Here is a 21,997-nt window from a genome sequence, read left to right as displayed (position 1 = left end):
TTACCATCCCCTGCCCAACGGTTGTTATCACGTAGCACCAGAACCCAAATCCAAATTACCAAACAACAATTACAGCCTCAATTACAGACACAAGTGCATGCAGCCCTGGCTGCTAAGCGTATGTCTAATAAAAGGAATTATGACCGTACAGCACACGCTCTCCCTCAGTTACTCAGAAGGATAAGCTGTTCAACTACAGACCACTCGAGGATATGACAAACTTGCTACTGTTCTAAAGGAAGCCGACCGGCCCAACAGCTATGTTATTCAAGCAGATGGAGCTGTGTATGAGCGTAATCATCGCCACCTCCTGAGTGTACCTGAAGAGACTATTACTGCGCCCAATGTAACAGTGGAAGGCACAAACCCCTCTCACATCACACCAAGCCCGGGGTTGTCAGAACCTGTGGCTTCCTCAATTGATAATGAACCACCATCTGACTCAACGGCACCAACAGATATCCTTTGCAATGACCAGGCTCCCATTCCGAACAGGTATACCACCAAGTGAGGACACGTATGCAGGCCCAATTCCCGATTCCGGGATTATGTCACATAAACTTCCACACCCATTCTCTCTCCTTTTGTTATTCTCTTTTTATTGTGTTACCTCTTCTCTATCATCATTATGAAGGGAGGGATGTAGATATGTATCCTGCTAGGACCCAGCAGGAGGAGACTTTGCATGGGGCTATGCATGCTGGGAGGGAGTTCCTGTTTGTGCTCAGTTCAGTTACTGATGTTATTTGAAGTAAATGTGTTATACTGCACTCCTGAGTCTAATCTGATATACAACACATCTACAATAGACAACAAAATATATTCAACATTTAATATCCACACAGTAAATTTACCTGTAATTTTACAAACCCATCGGTCATCAATCACACAGTTTGTGGATTTAAGCCGTGGATGGTATATTTTGTGTTGCTGTAGATATGCCATGCCATGTGCTATATCGTTAGCAAAAGAAAACCTAAAAGCAAAAAAACTAATTTTTATTACTTTATTGCCAATTCAGCATCAGATTTTACTTCTAAACATCCCCCAAATAAAATAAGAAATTATATTAAGTATAAATAAAAAAAACACAAGAAAAACAAACAAGAGAACACATTTATAAATTAAAATCATAAGAATTGAGTAGTTACCAATTTATAACTAGTAAGATTTGCACACCTTTTGCTATGCAAAGCATTACTGTAGGGCTCCCTTTGAAGCATAGGTCATTAATGGATCCCTAAGTAAGCAATTGCAGGCTCTCTGTAGAGACAATGGGGCGATGTGTCAACACAAAGTGCAAGGACAAGTATGTTTTGATGTATTATATTCGCTCACCTTGTCTTAACTGTACGTTTCTTATATTTTAATTTGCTAGGCAGAGATGAACATGCAACCTATTTATGACAGTACTTTGCTATATCCACATGATACTAAAAGGACCATGGTCACTAAAATAAGTTATTTTGAATGCTCTGTGTTCCTTGCTATCATTTCTCTGGTTATGCATAGTTGCAATTTTCTACTGCATTGCTATAATAAGCAAGTTTACTGAAGTAAGGCCACAGGGGGTAGCCATTTTGCTTGGTCTCATTAGATACTGCTTATAACTTGCAAACTAAAATAAACTTAAAGGAAAGAACTTACTTACAATTAACTATATTTAATATATTCAAAATCAAATTGACACAGGTCTTCCACAGTTTTTATTTGTTTGAGCTACAGTCTATGCATTTACATAACACATATAAGACCTAAATCTGAGTTGGACGCAGCCGCGAGGTCGGACGCAGTGGAGCGCTGTTTTGCATATGCGCATGTGTCTGAGTTGCTCTGTGCATGCATCCCAATTTTGTTCGTACAGAGTTGCAAAACAAATTTAGATGCACTGTAGCAGAAATGTAAGGGGCATTCCTGGACGGTGACTGGGAGGTACTGTAACAGGGGAGGAGGCTAAAAAGACACACAGAAATGTTGTGTTTTATGGCAGTGCCGCAGGCGTGGGACTGAAAGCAGTTGCAAACAGAGACGCACAGCTTAAAATACAGAAGCACTAGGCAAGAGGATGTCTCAGTCCTTGCCCATTTGGACACACATGTGTACAAATATGAGAGGGCTTTGTTATGGCATTAGCATAAAGGCACAGGCGCAACTGTGGCCAAAGACTGAAAGACGGCTAAGACTGGGCCTGACTCAGAATCAGGCTTACAATGTAATTCTTATTCTCACAGCAAACCATAGATGTGTGCAGAGGGTGTGCACCCGCACAATCCTTAGGCAGCCTCAACTCCTACCTAAAGTGCCTCCATCTCAGCTGGCTCCCAGGGAAGAAGCAGCCTTTTTTTAAATCCAAGCTGGCCAAAGTGAAAATACTGTACCAGAATAGAGCAATTTCAAATCGTTCATCTTGGATTTAAAACATGTCTGTCTCTTGGAATGGGTATGATATACCGCGGTTCGATTCCCGGCAGCGGCAGCCCGACAGGAGCAGAGTTAGAAGCAGCGGAAGCCCGACAGCGCTGGAAATCCCGATCGTGGATAGGTAAGTATACACTAACCTAACCCCCCTAACCCTCCTTAGGGGTGCCTAACCCTAACTTCCCCCCCAAGTGCCTAACCCTAATCCCCCCTCTAAGTGCCTAACCCTAACCACCCCCTTCCCTGCTGCCTAAACCTAAGTCCCCCGGGGGGGGGCCTAACCCTAAGTCCCCCCCGGGGGTGCCTAACCCTAACCCTCCCTCCCCCTAGCCTAACCCTCCCGGGGGGGTGCCTAACCCTAAGTCCCCCCCGGGAGCCCTAAACCTAACCCTCCCCCCCCGCGGCTGTCCGCTTGCGGCGCCCGGCATTACTACGATCGTGATGCCGGGCGCCGGTCTCCCGGCGTCGGGGAAATGCGGGCGTCTACATCTAGACGCCCGGCATTTCACCCATGCCGGGATAAGACAGTCGGGAAGCCGGCTGCCGGAATTTAGGCAGTCAGCTTCCCGATTGTTTCCCTGTCTCTTCCCCGGGAGCATGTCTGAATTGCACCCAGCTGAGTACTGAGGGGGCATTGGTGGATAGGGCTGGTAGCCTATGTCATGGGTGTGTGGTGAGGATGGGGAGTCTATGCCCCTGAGTGAGTGTGTGTTAGGGGTGGGTGGGGGATATTGGTGGGTAAGTAGAGCAGCCTATGTGTTCCATGCTAAATAAAATTTAGACTTTTCAGTTGTAGTTTAAGTATAAGAAATATACTACTCAACAAATTTGAACCTGAACAGTGGATCCCCTAACATGTAAAAAGACTTGTAGCATTATGACAGCAGCCATCTTTTACATTGTTGTAAAACTATACGGCAAGAATATAATATTAGGAAATTACATATTATTGTCAAAGGATTATTACAATAAGTGCCAGATTAGGGTCAGATATTTAGGAATGTTAAACTGGGTGCTGTTAGAATGGTGTTGTATATATTGTGGGATATATATCATTTAGCGTAGAGAAAGCTAGCCCCAGAGTATCCTTAATCCATGTGGTGATTTGTAATATTGTTATGGCTCCTGTGTATATAGAATAATGTAAAGACTCAAAGGGATTTTCCACTTTATTTAAGAAGTTTACTAAACCACCTCCTTTCCCAATAGAACATTGGTAAATCACTGCCGCAGGAACACCAATTTCTTCTGTTTAACACAGCCATGGCACTCATATATAGCTGTGACCTCTGCCGCTCAGGGCTGCTTGGCTGTCTTCACTGCAAATCTGATGTATTAGCTCAAGGGTTCTCAACAAGAACCCCTGTGTTGGATCGTTCCTGCTACAGAGAATGCAGAGGAGCACTAAAGGTAATCGGCAGAAGGATTAGCTAAGACCCTGCTATATAGAGGAAATCCTGAGAATCACTATGGAGGGGCCCACACTGAAGTATTGTTATTGGGAAGTGATCTATGAAACAATTTAAATAAAGTGTTTAGGCCCTTTAATAAGGAACTATGGGCCTGATTCAGACCCACTCGCGAGCGGCTGTCCGCTCGCAAGTGGGTCGATGGTCTGCACTGAGCATGCGCACGATGGAGGGAGCTCCGTCGTGCGCATGCGCCAGACACGACGAGCGAAGGACTTTCCTTCGCTCGTTGTGTCCGATCAAAGGGGGCGTGCTGTCAATGTTGATTGACAGCACGCCCCCTTTGGTGGGCGTGCCGGGGGCGTGCCTCCCTGACGGGGGCGTTCCCACGGGAACGCCTCCCGTCAGAAGCCGGCCCACTGACATCACTAGTGATGTCAGTGGGAGTGATTTTGGCTCTGATAGAGCCAAAATCACTCCGGAGCTTGCGGTTGAAAACCTCAACCGCAGGCTCCGGCTCGCAATTTCGATGGTCGCGATGGTCACGACCATCGCGGCCATCAAAATGCACGCTCGTATAGCCTGTGGGTGGTGACCCACAGCTATACGAGCGTCCAGGAGGACGCTCCATGAAAATGGAGCCCGGCCCTCATGCAGAGCGTGCGCTCTGCTCAGAGCGTACGGCTCTGAATGAGGGCCTATGTATAAAGGCACTTGTGTTCAGAGAGGTCATCTGTTGTTATGTTCTATTTAGGCTGTTAGTTTTATAGTACAGTACTATGGGCTGCACGATTGTTTTCCTGTCCAGGGAGCAGTCAAAGGGGATCAGCCTGAAGTTCATACAAGGTAATGTCTTGTTGGGGACATGCTACAACTGGAACATATGGGGCTTAGCACAGATGTGGGTGACAGCCACCAATTGGTAAGACTTTACAGAATGTCAAATGTCTGGTTCTTGTCCAAGTTGGCTACTTACAGTGTGTGCTTTCATGATAAATTTGAACAATAATTACTTACAGATTAGTAAAAGCTAGATAATTACCTGAAACCCCAGTTTAGAGGAATCTCTTCACTCAGCAACACATCGTTCAAACTTCCCTTAGGACAATACTCTGTAATAATAGCCACATTGGGAACTTCTATGCAGCCTCCCATAAATTTGCAAAGATTGGGATGATCAAGATCCCTACAGAGATGTGAGAATTTGAGAACATATAAGTCACAGTAATGCTATTCCCTGGGATATATTTACTAAAGTGCAAGATTTTAGAAGTGGAGATGTTGCCCATAGCAACCAATCGGATTCTAGCTATTATCTTCTGGAAGGTGGTAAATAAATGTTAAGTAGAATCTGACTGGTTGCTATGGGCAACATCTCCACTTCTAGAAACCCGAACTTTAGCAAATATACCCCCCAGTCTCTACATTTGTTGCCTATTTGTCTGTAATGATAAACTTTAAAGATGTGTTTTATTAATTTGATATTACAGAATATTTTGAGTTGATTAGTGGTAAGAAATCCCAAATATATCCATTTTTATTCAATCATGTATGAAAAGACACTGGTAAAAATGTGAAAGGGGTGACCAGCAATATCTAAGCTCTGTAATACAGAGTACAGTTACCGAATTTGCTTTATTTCACTCCGTACTGATTTGGTGAGGGTAAATGTCTTCTTTGGGATTTTCTTTATGGCTACTATTCTGCCATCACTAAAAAAAAAAAAGAGAATAATACTGTATGTTTAATTGTTTTGATACACTTGTTGTAGCCTTATCAGAATATCATAATATCTAGTGACACGCATTACCTACAGTAAAGTAATCTGACATATTACATGGAGAGCATCAGGCAAATTAAACATCTCAACAAACCTCCCTGTGATCCAGTGCCAGGGATCACAGCAGTTCCTGAGTTACACACCAACACTGGCACTGGTCATCCTCCAGCTGATTGGGCAGATGCAGGGTCGGATTGAGGGCTACATGGGCCTGGAGCTGAAAATGATCAAGGGCCTATTATGAAAAGCAGAAAGATGTGACCATTGCTGTGTGGGTGTGGCCAATGCCATGTGGGCATGTACACCCCTATTCTCTCAGCCCCAATGTCTCCCTAAATATGTAAAATAAAAAAAAGCTTAATTTTGTATGGTAAATAGAAATATAATTTTACTACTTATGATTTATGGCAGATGGCCAGTCAACATGCTGTCATAACTATGGGCCTATTTATTATGTGGAGGCCTGGAGCTGTAGCTCCATCCGCCCCATTATTAATCTGGCCCTGGGCAGATGTACTGCTTAGCCAGTCAACAGACATCCAGTGTAATCATAGTTGTAGAGTAGTAGAGGTATTACACACAATAGTAATGTTGCAGTTCAATTCAGTGGTGGAGTTGAATCAGTGAATGACTGAGTAGCAGAGCTAGAGTGTGGAGCTACCCAGCTTAGTGGGAGAGTTACTGGGTCTATTCATGCAGAACATGAAGTGGCTAGCAAAATATATCAGTATATATTGCATCACATCAATGCGATATATAGTGATGTTCAGTAGACATTCATGTAGACTTACCTGTCTGGCATCTTCATGAGGTGTCTGGCCCCTCCGCAATCCCTGGACGAAGTGAGAAGAATACAGACATATCAGGTGCCCGATATGTCTGCTTCTCGCTGTACATGCGCTGGCGTCTGAGAGCAGCAGGTCAGGTCAGTTCGCAGTACAGATTATGGCATCCTGAGATGGCAAATCCGTACACAGCAAAGGAATGGAAAGCTGAGTGTGAGTAGTGAATCTACAGTACAGGATCAAATGTTTATTTTTGCAATTTATAAATACTGTATGTGAGAGCCAATAGCTTGGTGGGTGATGTAACAATATTAGTTGCTGTTTCATTATATTTGGGATGGATTGGAGTGCATGCAAACAATGAAATAATATGTCAGCTAATAAAGGTGGTGATAGATGGTGAAAGACTACATAACATATGCAGTAAATCAATTCTACAGACTTCCTGTATTTGTGCATTTCAGTATCACTTCTACCATATGATTAATCTTGATGATAAAAAGCCTCTTCTTTAACTTATATAGGAGACTGCTTTGTTGTTAGAGTACATACAGATGTGCGGATCCAAAACTGGAGTTGGAATAATAAAAAAACATAAGTATGGTAAATGAATATGTTTGGAAAACAAAAACACATTGGAGTTGATGCAGAGTCTGCTCTCCAAATTGCAGACACAATTTGCACTAATTAAATATGCCACAATTGTGATCATATGTACAACGGCAGCTATATTCAGATGAGTAATTGTGTCTGGTTTTAACCATTTATTTTTCTTGCAACAAACCCTTCAATATTAGGCACAAATAAAACTGCTAAAACATCTCCAGTATAGCAAAAACAACTCATCATCCCATGTCTGCAATGAAAAAACAATCAGTTTAAACAGGTACACAAAAGCATAATATGTGCCTGGGCGACTAAGAAATCACTATCAGCATCAGTGAAGCAATCACAAACAGCCAATCACAAGTGGTTTGCTAGTGGCCATCTGCAGATACATGTAATATGGCTTTCTCACATATATACAGTATCTTCATTCTGGTCTGCATATGTGCACAACTGCTCAACACGCCATTAAGAGTAAGAGTGCCCTTCCTGTACTGCCTACCTTGATAGAGTAAGTGGCAGAATTGCATAAATCTGCATGGGCACATATGCTTATGCCCAATAATCATGGCATTCACAAGGTAATCTCACGTAATATACTGTAGGATATGCCATATGTATATGAATTTACACTGACAATGCCATTAATCTTCTGTAAAGTTTTGCTACTGGTATAAGTGAATTAAATAATTTCTACAGGTGCGATATCTCTTCAAATGTATTTCTCTTAATTGAGTCTGAAAAAAGAGAATGCATATGATAAACAGATATGTATGAAAGCTCTGTCTGCAGGCAATACACCTCATTATGGGCCTGATTCAGAGATGCTCTCTTGCAGGTGCGGCGGCGATTTTTTGCTTAGTTGTAGTGGCAATGATATGCAAATACTAGCTTCAGTCTTCCCCTTCTGTACTAGCGTGCATCGGACTGTACAAGCTCTGAGTCGCCTACTATCAATGCAGGTGAACGGTGCAACTCTGCCAGTGGTCCTGAACACTCCACCATCATGGCACCATTAACCCTTGTACCATCCCGCAGTGTCTCCTTCTGAAGTTCCCCATAGTCTCTGTGGCTGTGCATCTGTCTGAGAAGGCAGCCACTTTCACTGACACCCCGACGACACACTCATAACACGCCAATAAGATGCCCGTTTTTTGCGTTCAGTTCAGGCCACCTCCTAGCAATGCCCATGGTTTTGCCTTTCCAGTTCTAATGCCAGCGACCAGGGGCGTAACCAGGTATTTGAATTCCCCATGGCAAAAGTTTGCAAGTGCCCCTATGTACAACCCAATGCTGAAAAATGTATATAATCAGTGACATGCGGTAAGGTCAATGGCTGGGAAGGCACACATGGAGACGGGGATGGGTCTGAGTGCTGGGAGCCTGTCTCATCCCCTACTCACTATGGGGGTCTATTTACTAAGCCTTGAGTGGAGATAAAGTGAACAGAGATAAAGTACCAGCCAGTCGGCATCTAACTGTCATGTCACAGGTTGTGTTGGGAAAGTGACAGTTAGGAGCTGGTTGGCTGGGACTTTATCTCAACCCAAGGCTTAGTAAATAGACCCCTGTAACTCTTCAGTGTCAATTGATTATCCTGTCTGCATCACTGTGTCTTCTCTTGTTGCTGCTGCTGCTGCAACTGATTTCTAAACACTGCAGAGCACTTCCTGGTCACATGACACTCTCCTATTTCCTAGCTCAGATCTCTAAACATTGCAGTGCACTTGCTGGTCACATGACACATCCAAGCTGTCCATCACTGCTCAAGGCACACCCCCAAAAAGAGGCTGAGCTGTTCCTGCCTCATCTCCTTGCAGTCCCAGGGAGCTCCATAAAGCTGGTAAGTGTTAACTATAAAAATTATTACAACAAAGATGTTTATAAGTTATAAATATCTTCTTTGTATTATTCGAATCATTTGTATATCAAAGCTCAAGAGTATGACTGCATGTCCCTGTAACAAATGTAACTTTGCCAAGGAAGATGGGTCCCCCTAAGCTTTGGGCCCCATAGCACCTGCACCATACTTGCCTACCCTACCAATTCGGCCAAGAGCCTCCCGTAAATTGGGTGCTGCTCCCGGACCCTGGAAAGGCAGGCAAGCCTCTCTGGGGGCCGGTCTTCTCAGCATTGTGTAGCTGGGACAGGGCCAAAATGACTACGCCCCCGTTCCACCCACAAATGCCAGGTAATATGTCCGGCCGTGCTCCCCCGTGCCGGTCACGTCCCCCTGCTATGCCGACCTGGCTGCTTCCTTCTGGAGGGGGCAACCAGAATGTCAGCAAGCATGACCTGCACCCCTTGCACCTATGGTAGTTACATGCCAGCGAATCTGCATAAACTCAGGGAGATGCACTGTTGGGGTTTTTAGGACTTTTTGCACATGTGTAGTAGCAAATAATCACTAAACTGCACAAATGCCCATTGCGTCCACATCAGAATCAGGCCCCATGGCTTTATAACTGCTTCTACTTTGCCTTTTCTTTGATATATTTTTGGAGTTGCAACACCCACAATTACATCATGCCCATTCTGCAACTAAACCATTATACATTAATGGGATGACCACACACAAATAATGCTGACAAAAAGTCTTGGTAAGAGATAAAGGAGTCTGGTACATACTGCACACTCCTAAGCAGCAGTAGACTGTACAAACAGATTCATTAGGTCATAGATAACGTCAAATTCTGAAACTGGTATATTATAGTCATCTATCCTAATTATTATGACAGATACAAGTAAAGATAAAATAGGGCATATGTGACATTTATAGCTTTATATGTTTATGTTTTGTTGCTATTTGTTTGTGCATTCCCTATTTTATTCCCAGAGTACATATACTTAAAGGTAAACTGATTATTCTGATGTTATTATGATAAACCAGCATGGAAAGAAAGATACTATAAAGCAGATTTAATAAGACTGATGCCTGTGCAACAAAAAAGCGTTTTCAATTGAATTACTGCAGAGAATGAGAGAGAGGAAAGTAAGATTGATAAGGACATACTATCTGCCAGTCTTGGTGAAGAATTGCTTTCTGGATGTGCTGACAGCCCCTGTGCAGGAGCTCAGGGTAGTGATACAACTGGCATTGGAGGTGCTGGCAGCTTGGAGTGTGCTTCCTGTAGGGTTCCGATCTGTGGAATGATCTGAAGATAAAAATAGAATATTGAAACAACTTTTCATAAGAGCTGTTACACAGATAATAACATTGCTTAAATCCTGCAGTCGTTTATTCCGTGTATACTGCTAAATCACAAATTCTCAAAGGTTATTGTGATGTTTACAATATAAGTGAAGCCGGAACATGGAAGGCAAATTGTTATTTTTGTCCCATTATATTATGAGCCATGTTGTCCAGTATGGAAAAGTAACTGCTTTTATATATGTTGGAGAAAGATACCTTAATCTTATTACCATCCAAACTTTGCAAAGTTTCAGAAAATCATTAATAGAGTAACTTACTGTAAGGGGTAAATTTACTAAAGTGAGAGTTTTTAGAAGTGAGTTTTAGAAGAGATGTTGCCTATAGCAACCAATCAGATTCTAGCTATTATCTTCTAGAAGGTGCTAGTTAAATGTTAAGTAGAATCTGATTGGTTGCTATGGGCAACATATCTTCTAAAACTCACTTCTAAAAACTCTCACTTAAGTAAATTTGCCCCTAAGTGTTTGGGTCCTAATTATAGGTATAACACTGCTATTATGTTACAGAATACTATACAAACAATCCTGTAAACTCCCCGGATTATACCAAGGTGGGTGTCTACAACATTATTCCCCTGTTGGGCAATGGATAATAGGTACAAACAATATTAAGGAATGTTATAGTATTCCAGCTGCCCATGGGTGTTTTTGTGTCAGTGGCTACTCTTTTAAATGTGCAAACTAAATAATATGCAAGATATGTAAATTGATGCAACTATAATATTTACCCTTTAATTTAAATACAACTTTTCAATTATTCTACTTAAAATACAGTATACTGCTTATTCATTTATGGGGTGTAGTTAAAGTGTCGAAACTGTTGTTGTTGACAGACAAAATGCAAACAGCGTAATTCAATAGGAGGATGCAGATGCATTAGTAATGATATTTAAAGCATTTTAACCATATCGGGATTATAACTTTATTTATTATGACGCCGCTAGTTTGAAGACTTGTTTTATATAGTGCAATGGGCAATGTTTGATGGGAGGAAATCTAGATCATCTTTAACAAATGAAGGTTTACATCACCAACAAAGAGCTTTCAGCGCTGTGCCTCAGGCTATCATTGCACATAAGTGTAACAGTATTGGCATGAGTTTGCAAAGGGGCACAATTTAATTCAAACTAACTGGCTCTGTGATCGGGACACATCTAGGAATCAGGAAAAGCAATGCTAGAACAGACAGCCTGTAACTAGAGAATGGCTGCAGCAAAATAAGTTATTTTATTGAGAGAGATGGTTATTGGGATTAATTGGGAAGTGCTATTTAGATTTGTTAGTTAAAATGAACATCTTCTTAAGGAGTATGGGCCTGATTTATTACGGATCACTATTACGATCGCAGCTGCGATTACGCATGCAGTCTCACTGCGGAAGTTTGCTAATGATTGCAATCGCAATGCTGTCGCAGCCTAACATAAAGTGCAAGTCTGCAAAACCATCGGTAACATCGAGTACCATCGGAGCCTCACGCACACTTGCACAAGCTCTGACCTTACTCAGGAATTGCTAACTTCATCGCACGCAGTGAAAGCCCAAGCTGCGTAAGGCATCGCAGTGGATAATTTATGCACGCCCCTGTAACGGCATTCAAATACACTGGCACGCCTGCGTTTCGCCGGCCTCCCACCCGTCGCCACCCACAAAGGGTAACTTCCTGTCAATCACTCTGTGATAGGTCTGATTAGTCACTGCGATCACAGTCCGATTGCAGTAAAGTCTTCGCGCACGTGCACTGCGATGCATTTGCATGCGCAGAATGCAACAATCGGCTAATTGTGTGTGTAATCACAGTTGCAATCGGTAACGAATCAGGGCCTATATTTTTTTAAAAAATATATAGCAAAAATGTTAGTACATTCATTACATGATGAAAAAACACAAACAACATGCTGTTTGCAAAGCAAGATTAATATTGTTAAACTGGGACTGTGTCCATCTATGTCCTCATTTGATAACTTTATTATGCAACTTATTTATCAATACTAACCTCATATTAAGCATTCTTTGTACTTGAAACATTTCTTTAAACTAGGACAATTAGACATGACTTTGAATCTGTGACATATACTGTAGGGGGCGATACAAATGCTGAGCGTCTATGCAAATAGGCACCAGACTGAGCAATTCAATTGTTTCCTCATTCGGGCGCCCATTAGCATTTACTGCGCCCACAAGCACCGGCTACACCCATCTAAAGAAGAGGTTAGGCACATTTCTTCTTGCACCTCAGCAGTCTGCGAGAAGGCCCCCATGGATTTTTGTGTATGGAATGTAAGACATTGTTGTAGTAATTGGAGAAACATGGATTGTATCGAGAATCTAATGTAGCATCTGCACCTAGGGCCTGATTCTGAGATTTACGCAATGATGATATGTACGCAGATCGAGAGATTGTTTGCCATTGGGCATGCACAAATGCTGCACTACGCACTCGTAGCGATTGCATTGCGATCATGCTCGCACAAAGTGAGTGACACGTGGTCAACATCTGGGGGAGGTAACGGGGGGGTGGCTAGGGAAATGAAGGCGTGTCGGAACCATTTAAACTCTATTTCATGGGCGTGCATAAGTTAGCCAATACAATCTCCTTTGTAGCATGACAGCTCTCTGTGTGTCTGGAAGACACAGTGTTTGAGACAGGTCACAACTTACAAGCTGTGTGGCTGCCCGATCTGCGCAGTTGTTACCGATGTTTCCGCTGTTGTAGATCGTCAGACAGATATGAGAAGGCAGCAGTGGGTGTCCCTATGTTCAGCTAAGGTTTGGAAGGCATTAGCATATTTTAGCAACTGTGATCAGTAAGAGATTGCAGTTGTGATTGCATTAGAAAATCTCGGAATCAGGCCCCTAGATTCCATAAGAATGTCCTGTTTGCTGTGCCACAGGGAATGTATTCCGATACCAGGATACCTGAGTTTACCTATGGGGAGGCTTGGAGATCTGCAGTTATTGTGAGATATTGTGATAGCAATGGTAAACGAAACAAATATAATGGTTTAAACACTGATTTTGAGTCGGAAGCAAGTGTACATGGGGACGGATCATGCAGATATCTACATACACTGTAAAAGGGCCTATCCATTAGCAGATGTATTTCTGAGCGATGAAAGACAAAAGATATCCCTTGAAAATTCCGGTGGCTGTGCTGAAAGATATCTGTCATGTACATAACAGATTTTGGCAAACAACGAACGATGAACGATGAACGATATCGAATGACATCATTCAGTGGATTTTTTTCTCTCCAGCGCTCTGTAGCTGCTGCTAATATCGTTCGATGTTCACCGCATATAAACTGCACAATATTGGTAATATCATACAGCTATAGGCGATAATTGACCAACATGTTGGAGAGATGAAAGATGCAATTTATCGACTGCGGGAGTGCGCATCTGTCATCGTTCAGGACCTATCCATAGCAGATATAATGAACGATTGAATGATATATCGTTCAATCGTTCATTTTATCTGCTAATGGATAGGCCCCTTAACAAGAAATTGCCGACTGCGCAAGCACCGCACAAGGCATCCGCACATAGATGGAGGTCGCAAGTGTGGACAGATTGATCCATCAATGAAATAGGCATTTACGGGTAGTAACTGGGTGGCCAGCATTGCAGACGTACAGAATTGTTTCGTCTAGTGGGAGTGTCACGGAAGTGTTATGGGTGTGTAAGCCAACATCCGTTTGTGTGGATTGAGAGACAGTAAAAAAGTTGACAGTGTCTAGATAGACACCGGATGTTAGACAGTCAATAGGTCGACTATAGGTCGATGTCGAGACACTAAAGGTCGACATGTAGAACGGTCGACCGTTACAAATGGTCGACCGGGTCAAAAGGTCGACACAAAAAATGTCAACACAAAAATGGTTGATACATTATTTTTTTTTTTATAGCCCCAATCTTCACTCTAACCCTAACCCTCCCCTTGGTGCCTAACCCTAACCCTCCCTCCTGGTGCCTAACCCTAACCGTCGGGGTAGGTGCCTGAACCTAACTGTCCCTTCTAGTGCATAACCCTAGCCCTCCGGTAAGTGCCTAAACCTAACCCTCCCTCCTGGTGCCTAAAGGCACACATCCACTAGACGGTTAAATTGAGCAACTGAACGATAATGATATTGTTATCGTTCAATCGTTCATTAATCATTTGCACATCGTTTGCAAATCGTTTAAAAAATGTCTAAAACGACCAGCGATGAGCGCTCCCTCTGGTCGTTTAGACATCTATCATCGGGCAAACATGCTGTACAACCTGATGATATCATCAGGTTCAGCATGTTTGCAGATGATTGATGTGCCTACAATGACCGACTGCTAATTCAGTGTAGCCACATCACAGACTGACAAACGACTGCGCGATTACAATGTTGTAATCGTGCAGTGGTTTTCATGTCTGTTAGTGGATGTGCTCCTTAACTCTAACTGTCGAGGTAAGTGCCTAACCCTAACCGCCGGGGTAAGTGCCTAACTCTAACCCTCCGGTAAGTGCCTAGCCCTAACCCTAAACCTAACCCTAAAAAGAAAAAAAAGCATGTGTCGACCATTTTTGTGTCGACTATTTTTGTATTTGACCCTGTCAACCATTTTTGCCTGTTGACCTTCTTATATGTCGACCTTTAGTGTGTCTACCTTTTGTCCCTGTCAACCTTTTGTCCCAGTCGACCTATTGACTGTCTAACAACTGGTGTCTAGCTAGCCATTGTCGACCTTTTTACTGTCCATCTATAGTCCAGAACCCAACATCCGTAGTGTGCGATTAGAGATGTGAGCAAGCTAAAATACTAATGATCACAGCTGCCCCTGTGGAAAGAAAAACAATATGTGATGCAGCCTTAAACGCATGTAGAAGCATGGATGTTTGGCATGCACATGGCATACAGTAAGTAGTAAGAAGACTGTTGCGGCCATACTACAGCCTCCGCAGTTACGCTCGCCTCAGAATCAGCCCTGAAAAACCTTATAACTTTTATCAGGTGGTGCTGGCCTTTCTGCTTATCTGCCTCCTTTTATAAGTTGCTTTGTTTTATGTTTTTTGGATACACATTGGTCACTGACTAATCTATAGTCAATGATGGTGAAACAGATAAGGTGATCCTGCGTTCAAACCCAAAACCCTTATGTTGGTACTCCCTTATTGAAATGTATTAATTTATGACCAGTTATTTATATAGTGCACACATATTCCACAGCGTCTTACAGAGAATATTTGGCCAATCACATCAGTCCCTGCCCCAGTGGAGCTTACAGTCTATATTCCCTACCACATGCTCACATACACACACATACACCATGGATACTTTTTGTTGGGAGCCAAATAACCGTACCAGTATAATTTTGGAGTAGTGAAGAGCAGCAGAAATTTATGGAGATAGATCAGATATGTCTGTGGTTACATAAAAGAGAAGGCGAAAAAAAGTTTGAAGAGCCATTTTTGACTTCTCTTCCACATGATGGTAAACAGCTGTATACAGAATTATTATTTTTATATATACTGTAGATAGTGCTTTCAAAGTCACAAAACAGAAGCAATAATCCTAAATGCTCATTGTTTCCTACCTTGTTTTATTTCACTATACTTAATGATCCAACTTTCATCCCAAAACATTTTTTGTCGTTGGCAGTGAAACCCCTATGAAAAAATAAGCAATACAAAAAAATAAAATAATATATTAATAGCACATGTCAGACAAATTCTAGGGCATATACCATAAACCTTAGCTATTTATGATAGAAATGTGACTATTTACTGACCACATAATCTAAAAGTGTACATGTTACTACTATCAATTATCCTTTTCTTATACACCAATATATAAAAATTGCTGATACTTTATGATTGCCCTTTGTTTAAAAAATGCTTACTGTACCCTTTTAGTTTATTGCTTACTCTAAACCTGACAACTCATCTTACTTGTAATGGCTCAAGATTGAAAAGATTCAGATAATAATTGTTGCATTCTAGAATTTTATAAGAAACATGGCCCTTAGCATTGCACAGTTGGGGGATTACAGGTTTGGTATGTGTTTTTGCATTTTTTTTTATAGTTTTAATAAAAAGTAATTTATGAATCTGTAAAAATAGACACACCCAGCACAAATACTTCTATTTGGCCATCATGAAAAATAAATCAAATAATGTGCACTTCCTGTGTCTCCTCTGTGCATGCACCTGAGCCAGGGGAAAGGGGCCCACATGGAGATTCATTTAAATAACAAGACCTACAGACCAAATGGGCATGAATAGAAAATAGGGACACATCTAATAAACACTTGCTATGGTTCCAAAAGTCCTTCTAAATATCAGACTTATAATAAACTGCTGGTCAAATATAGAACAAAATAACTACAGTCCTAAGGTATTTTTTACAGTTACCTTCACGATAAAGGTGAATTCATACGTAGAGTTACCCAGGAAGTATGTGGGAGACAGATATATAAAGTGGAAGAAGATTCTATGGACTGAAGAAATCAAGACTGAACCTCTTGGCGTCTTGGCTATGCTATTGGCACCACGCTAACACTGCACACCACCATTTGACATTTCAGAGTATATTGACTTGATCTATGGAAGACTACAGTAATGCAACTAGTGGTCCATAGGCCAAATCAAGTCTGTGACACAATATAAACTGGCCCGTGAGAAAGTCCTGGGAGCCATTACTGAAGGTCACATTGCCAATTCCTTTAATAACAAGTGTAAATGGACTCGCTAGTTTCACTTTTTATTTTGCCCTGCTGTAGAGATTGTGGTTTTGATACATTTTTTGGTGTTGTTTTATTTTTGCACAATCACAACCAGATTTGACGTAAATGAGACTGATATCATGACATTTCATCCCCGAATTTAAGAGAGGAGCTGCCCAGCTGTGGAAACTGATAAGAAGAATGTAAAGATGAGAAGTTCATGGTACTAAATGGAAGTTTGGGTCACAGGATTAATAAAGCTATATAAGGGGAGGGACAAAATCAATATTTTCTTTGTAGTAGAACTTGAATGTCCGGCTTCTTAAATACACCGTACAATTTCAGATTAGCCCCACTAAAATAATATTTATGGTAAGGATTCCTGAAAGTACATTTTGATTCCATGATGAAAAAAAATATAAATAATGGCAAAGTGGTGAATACGTTCTATAGCCGCTGTATTACATTTTAATTATTAATAATTCAGAGTTAATTATAATATTCCATTCAAGATATACTGTACAACTTAGACAATGCGTACTTGTATGAAATAATATTTAATTATCCATAATAATTTGATTTTTTTGAGAACCAAATGAACATACGGACTAGGGTACAATTTGGGGGTCATAACCAACAGATTTAGGGCTCTTAGCTTTATTTAGACATAAATCTAATTTAATTTGAATAATTTAGATACTGAGTAAAACAAAAGTTGTGAATTTACCACAGCAGACAAAATAAAGCCTGCAATAATTACTGCCACAGGAATAGCAATCGCCATTCTATTATCAGATGGGAGCGTGCATTCCCCACAGTCTGCAGGGCAAGTAGCACAGACCTCTTCTTCTTCACACACACCATTGCCACACACTAGAAGAGAACACAAACAATTCATTACAGTGACTGTAAATATAAAACTAATTCCACTGGATTTCACAGTTATACTGTAATTTAACCAGTTACTTTGGAGATGTATCGAAACTTGGAGAGAAATTAGTGGAAAACTTGCCCAAAGCAACCAAACAGCTTCTGCCATTTATTTAGCACAGCCAATGAAACGTCTGTTTGGCGTTGATTGGTTGCTTTTGGCAACCACTCTACTCTATCTCTCTCAAAGGCCTGATACATCTTCCCTTACAGTGACAAATTTTGAGAATGATAACTTAAGTCTTGTTACCTCACCAGTTATCAGTGAGACTGCAATTCTCTATATTGCTCACTGGTCATCACCAGCTTAGTTTTATCTCATTCTGTATCAGCCAGTGTTCAGGGCTCTCTGTGTCACAATATAGGTACTTAGATCCTCTTACCCTACTCAGCGTTGCCTATTCACTGGCTAGGGCATCTCTGCTGGCCAGTCATGTCAGGATTCACCTGAAACGGTGGTCTGGCGCAACAAGCGCGCCGACATCTTGTCTCGCCATTCTGCAACTAATGGTGCATATCCACTACACGAGTGTGGAACAACTGTACAATTACAACATCGTACATCATCCTGTGCAGTAGATAATGTGCCCTCACTGAACGATATGTTATTCAGGGTTGGCAACCCTCCCTCGTCCCCGAATATGCACAACCTGACGATCTCGTGAGGTTGGCCTGCATGTTCAGGCGATGACAGATGCCAACAATGACCAGAGGGAGCGCACATCGCTGGTCATTGCCAGCATAATCACTGCACGATTAATGAATGATAATGATGTCGTTATCGTTCAGTCATTCATTTTAATCGTGTAGTGGATATGTGCCTAGAGAGTTACCATCTGCTCACCTGTTGTAATCAGCTCTACCTTACACCAGTGTGCTGTCTGCCTCCAGCAGCAAGGATTCAATCATCTATATAGTCTGCTATACTTAGCCTCCTGCATGCGGTCTCTCTCATCTATACCACCTGTTCGAAACCTGCGACTGACTGTTAGGTCCTTCATCTGTCATCTGCAGACACACATATTAATATTTAATAGTGTGTTACAGACTGATCCATCCAGTACTCATTTGCACTTACATGTACTAGGCTGTTAAAGGTATAGATACAGCACCACTTATGCAGACCTAGATTTTCTCTGTTCTCCTATATAATATAGGTAATACTGAAAGATGAGAAGTTTCAGTCAACTTACTAGTTTCATTCACTTTAGTTCACATCACTCCTGCCCTGCGGTCACAGTACTGGGTACTATACAAACTCTAAATCTGACAACATGCATATGACAACAATAACACAACAACTTTCTATAACAACTTAAATTACACAATGTACTTATTCATTTTTTTCTTTTTACAATTGTCAAAATCATCTACATGTGTATACATTACAGACGAGCGGTTTTGTTTTGGCTTGGAAGTTCGGATCTCAGGCAAAACGTCATCTTTCATTGCATCTCGGCACAGATGTCTGTGAGAAGGACATTTTGCCTTGTTCTGTTGTCGACAATGAGGGAGAGACAGGTAGTTGTGAAGACACAAGGATGAAAGACAGTGTGCTCAGTCTTGGACATATTAAACTTACATTTTAATTGAGATATCCAAGATTCGATAGTGGTTAAAATTTTTGAGAGTAAAAGGTTGGGAATGTGAGGTTCGTGGAGTTTTTAATGAGTGGCTTAACAGACATGAATGTGGCAAAACAAAAAGTCCGGGTATAGCACTAAAGTACACTTGGGAACTGTAGTGAGGCAATGGGAAAAAGTCCAGGTAGTGATAACAGAAGGCAGTATTCCAGGTTTGTGAGGCTGAAATGAATTGCAGGCTGAAGAAATAATGTCCAGGGGAAATTGGAGGCAAGGTGCAGGGTAACAGCTGACACAGGTACTCAGGCAAGGGAGACGCAATGGAGGAGGCAGGAGAATCCAACGGGGCTGGAACAGGCAGGGTGAAGTAGGTTAGGTTATGATCCCAACAGACAGGTGAATAAGCACAGGAACTCTCTCAGCTCTTGCTTAGAAACACGTTGCACTGGCAATGAAAGGAAGCTCTGCACTCCCTTAAATACCCAGTGCTGCACTGTGACAGGCCAGAGAGAGCATGTGACACACCAGGATAGGGCGACTAGGTCACATGTCCGGAGGCAAGATGGCGGCGCCCATACCAGAGCGGAACGGAAGCACCACCAGGCCTAACCAGACCAGAGTGACAGCAAGCCCGCACAGGACTACGCACAGCCAATGCACCCCGCAACACACCAGCGCCACTGCCAGACGCCCCTCGCCATAGCGTCCTCACAGGTATTACCTGCTGGCCGGCATGCCGAGAAACCCTGGTCGTAACAGGGGAAAGGTCAGGGAAGGACTTTTGGGTGTCATCAGCATAAAGAAGGCACTAAAAACCGAAGAGCTGATAAGTTCACCAAATGGAGATGAGTAGAGTAAGAAGAGCAGGGGGCATATGACTAAACTTCAGGGATTCTATGCAAAGCAGTAGTGGGGTGAACACTGTGATGCAGAAAGAACAGTTATGGGGCATACACACTAGACCACAGGTTCTCAAACTCGGTCCTCAGGACCCCAAACAGTGCATGTTTTGCAGGTCTCCTCACATAATTACTAGTGAAATAGTTATCTGTACCTGTAGATCTTTTAAAATGTGTCAGTAAGTAATGAATACACCTGTGCACCTGCTGGGTGACCTGCAAAAAGTGAACTGTGTGGAGTCCTGAGGACTGAGTTTGAGAACCGATGCACTAGACGATGTGCTGAAAGATATTGGTTGTACACACTGAACAATATTGTTAATGATATTGTTCAGTGACATCATCCTGCCATATCCTGGAACAGGCACTTTCTGACGATATCGTCAGATTGGCCTGCATGTTTGCATGACAGCAAACATTGTTAATGACCCGAGGGAGCGTGCATCGTTGGTCGTTTGGTGCATACACACTGGACGATATGAATGATATATCATTGAACGATATTGTTACTGTTCATATCGTTCACTTTTATCATCTAGTGTGTATGCCCCATTAGATAGATAAGAAGAAAACCAAGAGAGGACCATGGACCTCATTCAGACCCGGTCGCAAACGCTGTGCGCTCGCAACCAGGTCGATGTTTTGGTCCTGCGCATGCGCAGCGGCCGCACTATGCGTGCGCAAGCCCCAGATCGAGAGAGAAACTCTCTCGCTCCGGAGCTCACTACAAAAGGATGTTGATCGACAGCTGGGCCCGTTTTGTAGGCGTGGCGGGGGGGCAGTTTCACAAATGGAGGCGTTCCTTAAGGAACGCCTACCGTTTTGAGGGAGGCTGCACTGACATCAGCAGTGATGTCAGTGGGGAGCTTCCTGCTCGATCAGAGCAGGAAGCTCCCTGGGGCTTGCGGCTGCCGAGACCCAACCTTAGGGTCTCGTCGCCAGCCCCAATGGTCGCGATGGTCTTGACCATCGCGACCATCACCCTGGTCGGTCGCTAAGCTGTGGGTGGTAACCCACAGCTTAGCTAGCGACCAGGAGGCCGCACTAAAAAATAGAAACGGCCGCCCTCATTCAGAACGAGCGCTCGCTTCTTGTGAGCGCCTCTGAATAGGGCCCATGTCCCTTAAATTTAGCAAAGAGGAGGCCATTGGCAGGGGTGTAGCGAGGGTGGTTCCAGTGGAGCATGAGCTCCGGGCACCAAAATGGACAGAGGGCACCATCCAAGGTTCCCGAATTCATGGGGCACTGCACAGTATGACATCCGCTTGTTTGTTTTATCTTGGTTTGTTTTTCTCTATATCCTACATAAGTTACAGATCTGAGATCCATTTCTACATTTCATGCTCCCTCAAGCTGCCCAGATTACCTCCCCTCCGGCCCTCCCTCCTCTGTTATCATCTTCTGTCACCTCCCCTTTCTTGTGAGATTGATTACATTCACTTCTCACCTCTTTAATTCCCTCCCCTCTCTACCCTGTGATCGGCTCTTTGCCCCGTTCAATCCTTTCTTATTGGCTTCTGTCACTCTCCTCTCCTTTTCTTATTGGCTTCTCTCAATGCCCCTTTCTGATTGGCTTTGCCCCTCTCCTCTTCTTTCTTATTGGCCTCTGTAACCTCCCCTCTCTGATCAGCACTTTCCTCTCCCCCTCCCCTTCCCCTGTTTGACCCCCTCCCTCCTTCTCT

General features: G+C 42.6%; 1 protein-coding gene across 2 annotated transcripts in view; it reads right to left on the bottom strand.

Moving 5' to 3' along the window:
- The window catches only part of LOC148477016 (atrial natriuretic peptide receptor 1-like), a 107,518-nt gene that overhangs the window by 66,750 nt on the left and 18,771 nt on the right, over nucleotides 1-21,997 (bottom strand). Inside the window, exons 7-12 of one of the 2 annotated variants that reach the window (XM_088457331.1) lie at nucleotides 17,631-17,776; nucleotides 15,776-15,848; nucleotides 10,012-10,153; nucleotides 5,453-5,539; nucleotides 4,870-5,013; nucleotides 855-976 (exon numbers count right to left, since the gene is read on the bottom strand). In XM_088457331.1, coding sequence (XP_088313457.1) covers nucleotides 855-976; nucleotides 4,870-5,013; nucleotides 5,453-5,539; nucleotides 10,012-10,153; nucleotides 15,776-15,848; nucleotides 17,631-17,776 — 714 coding nt within the window. The remainder of the gene's footprint in view (nucleotides 1-854; nucleotides 977-4,869; nucleotides 5,014-5,452; nucleotides 5,540-10,011; nucleotides 10,154-15,775; nucleotides 15,849-17,630; nucleotides 17,777-21,997) is intronic. The other variant, XM_088457332.1, reaches the window with a different exon arrangement.

This window comes from Taudactylus pleione, unplaced genomic scaffold, assembly GCF_031769625.1.
Source record: "Taudactylus pleione unplaced genomic scaffold, aTauple2 ptg000757l, whole genome shotgun sequence".
Classification (NCBI taxonomy): domain Eukaryota; kingdom Metazoa; phylum Chordata; class Amphibia; order Anura; family Myobatrachidae; genus Taudactylus; species Taudactylus pleione.
The sequence above is the reverse complement of the archived record's forward strand: the minus strand, read 5'-3'. Positions and strand labels throughout refer to the sequence as shown.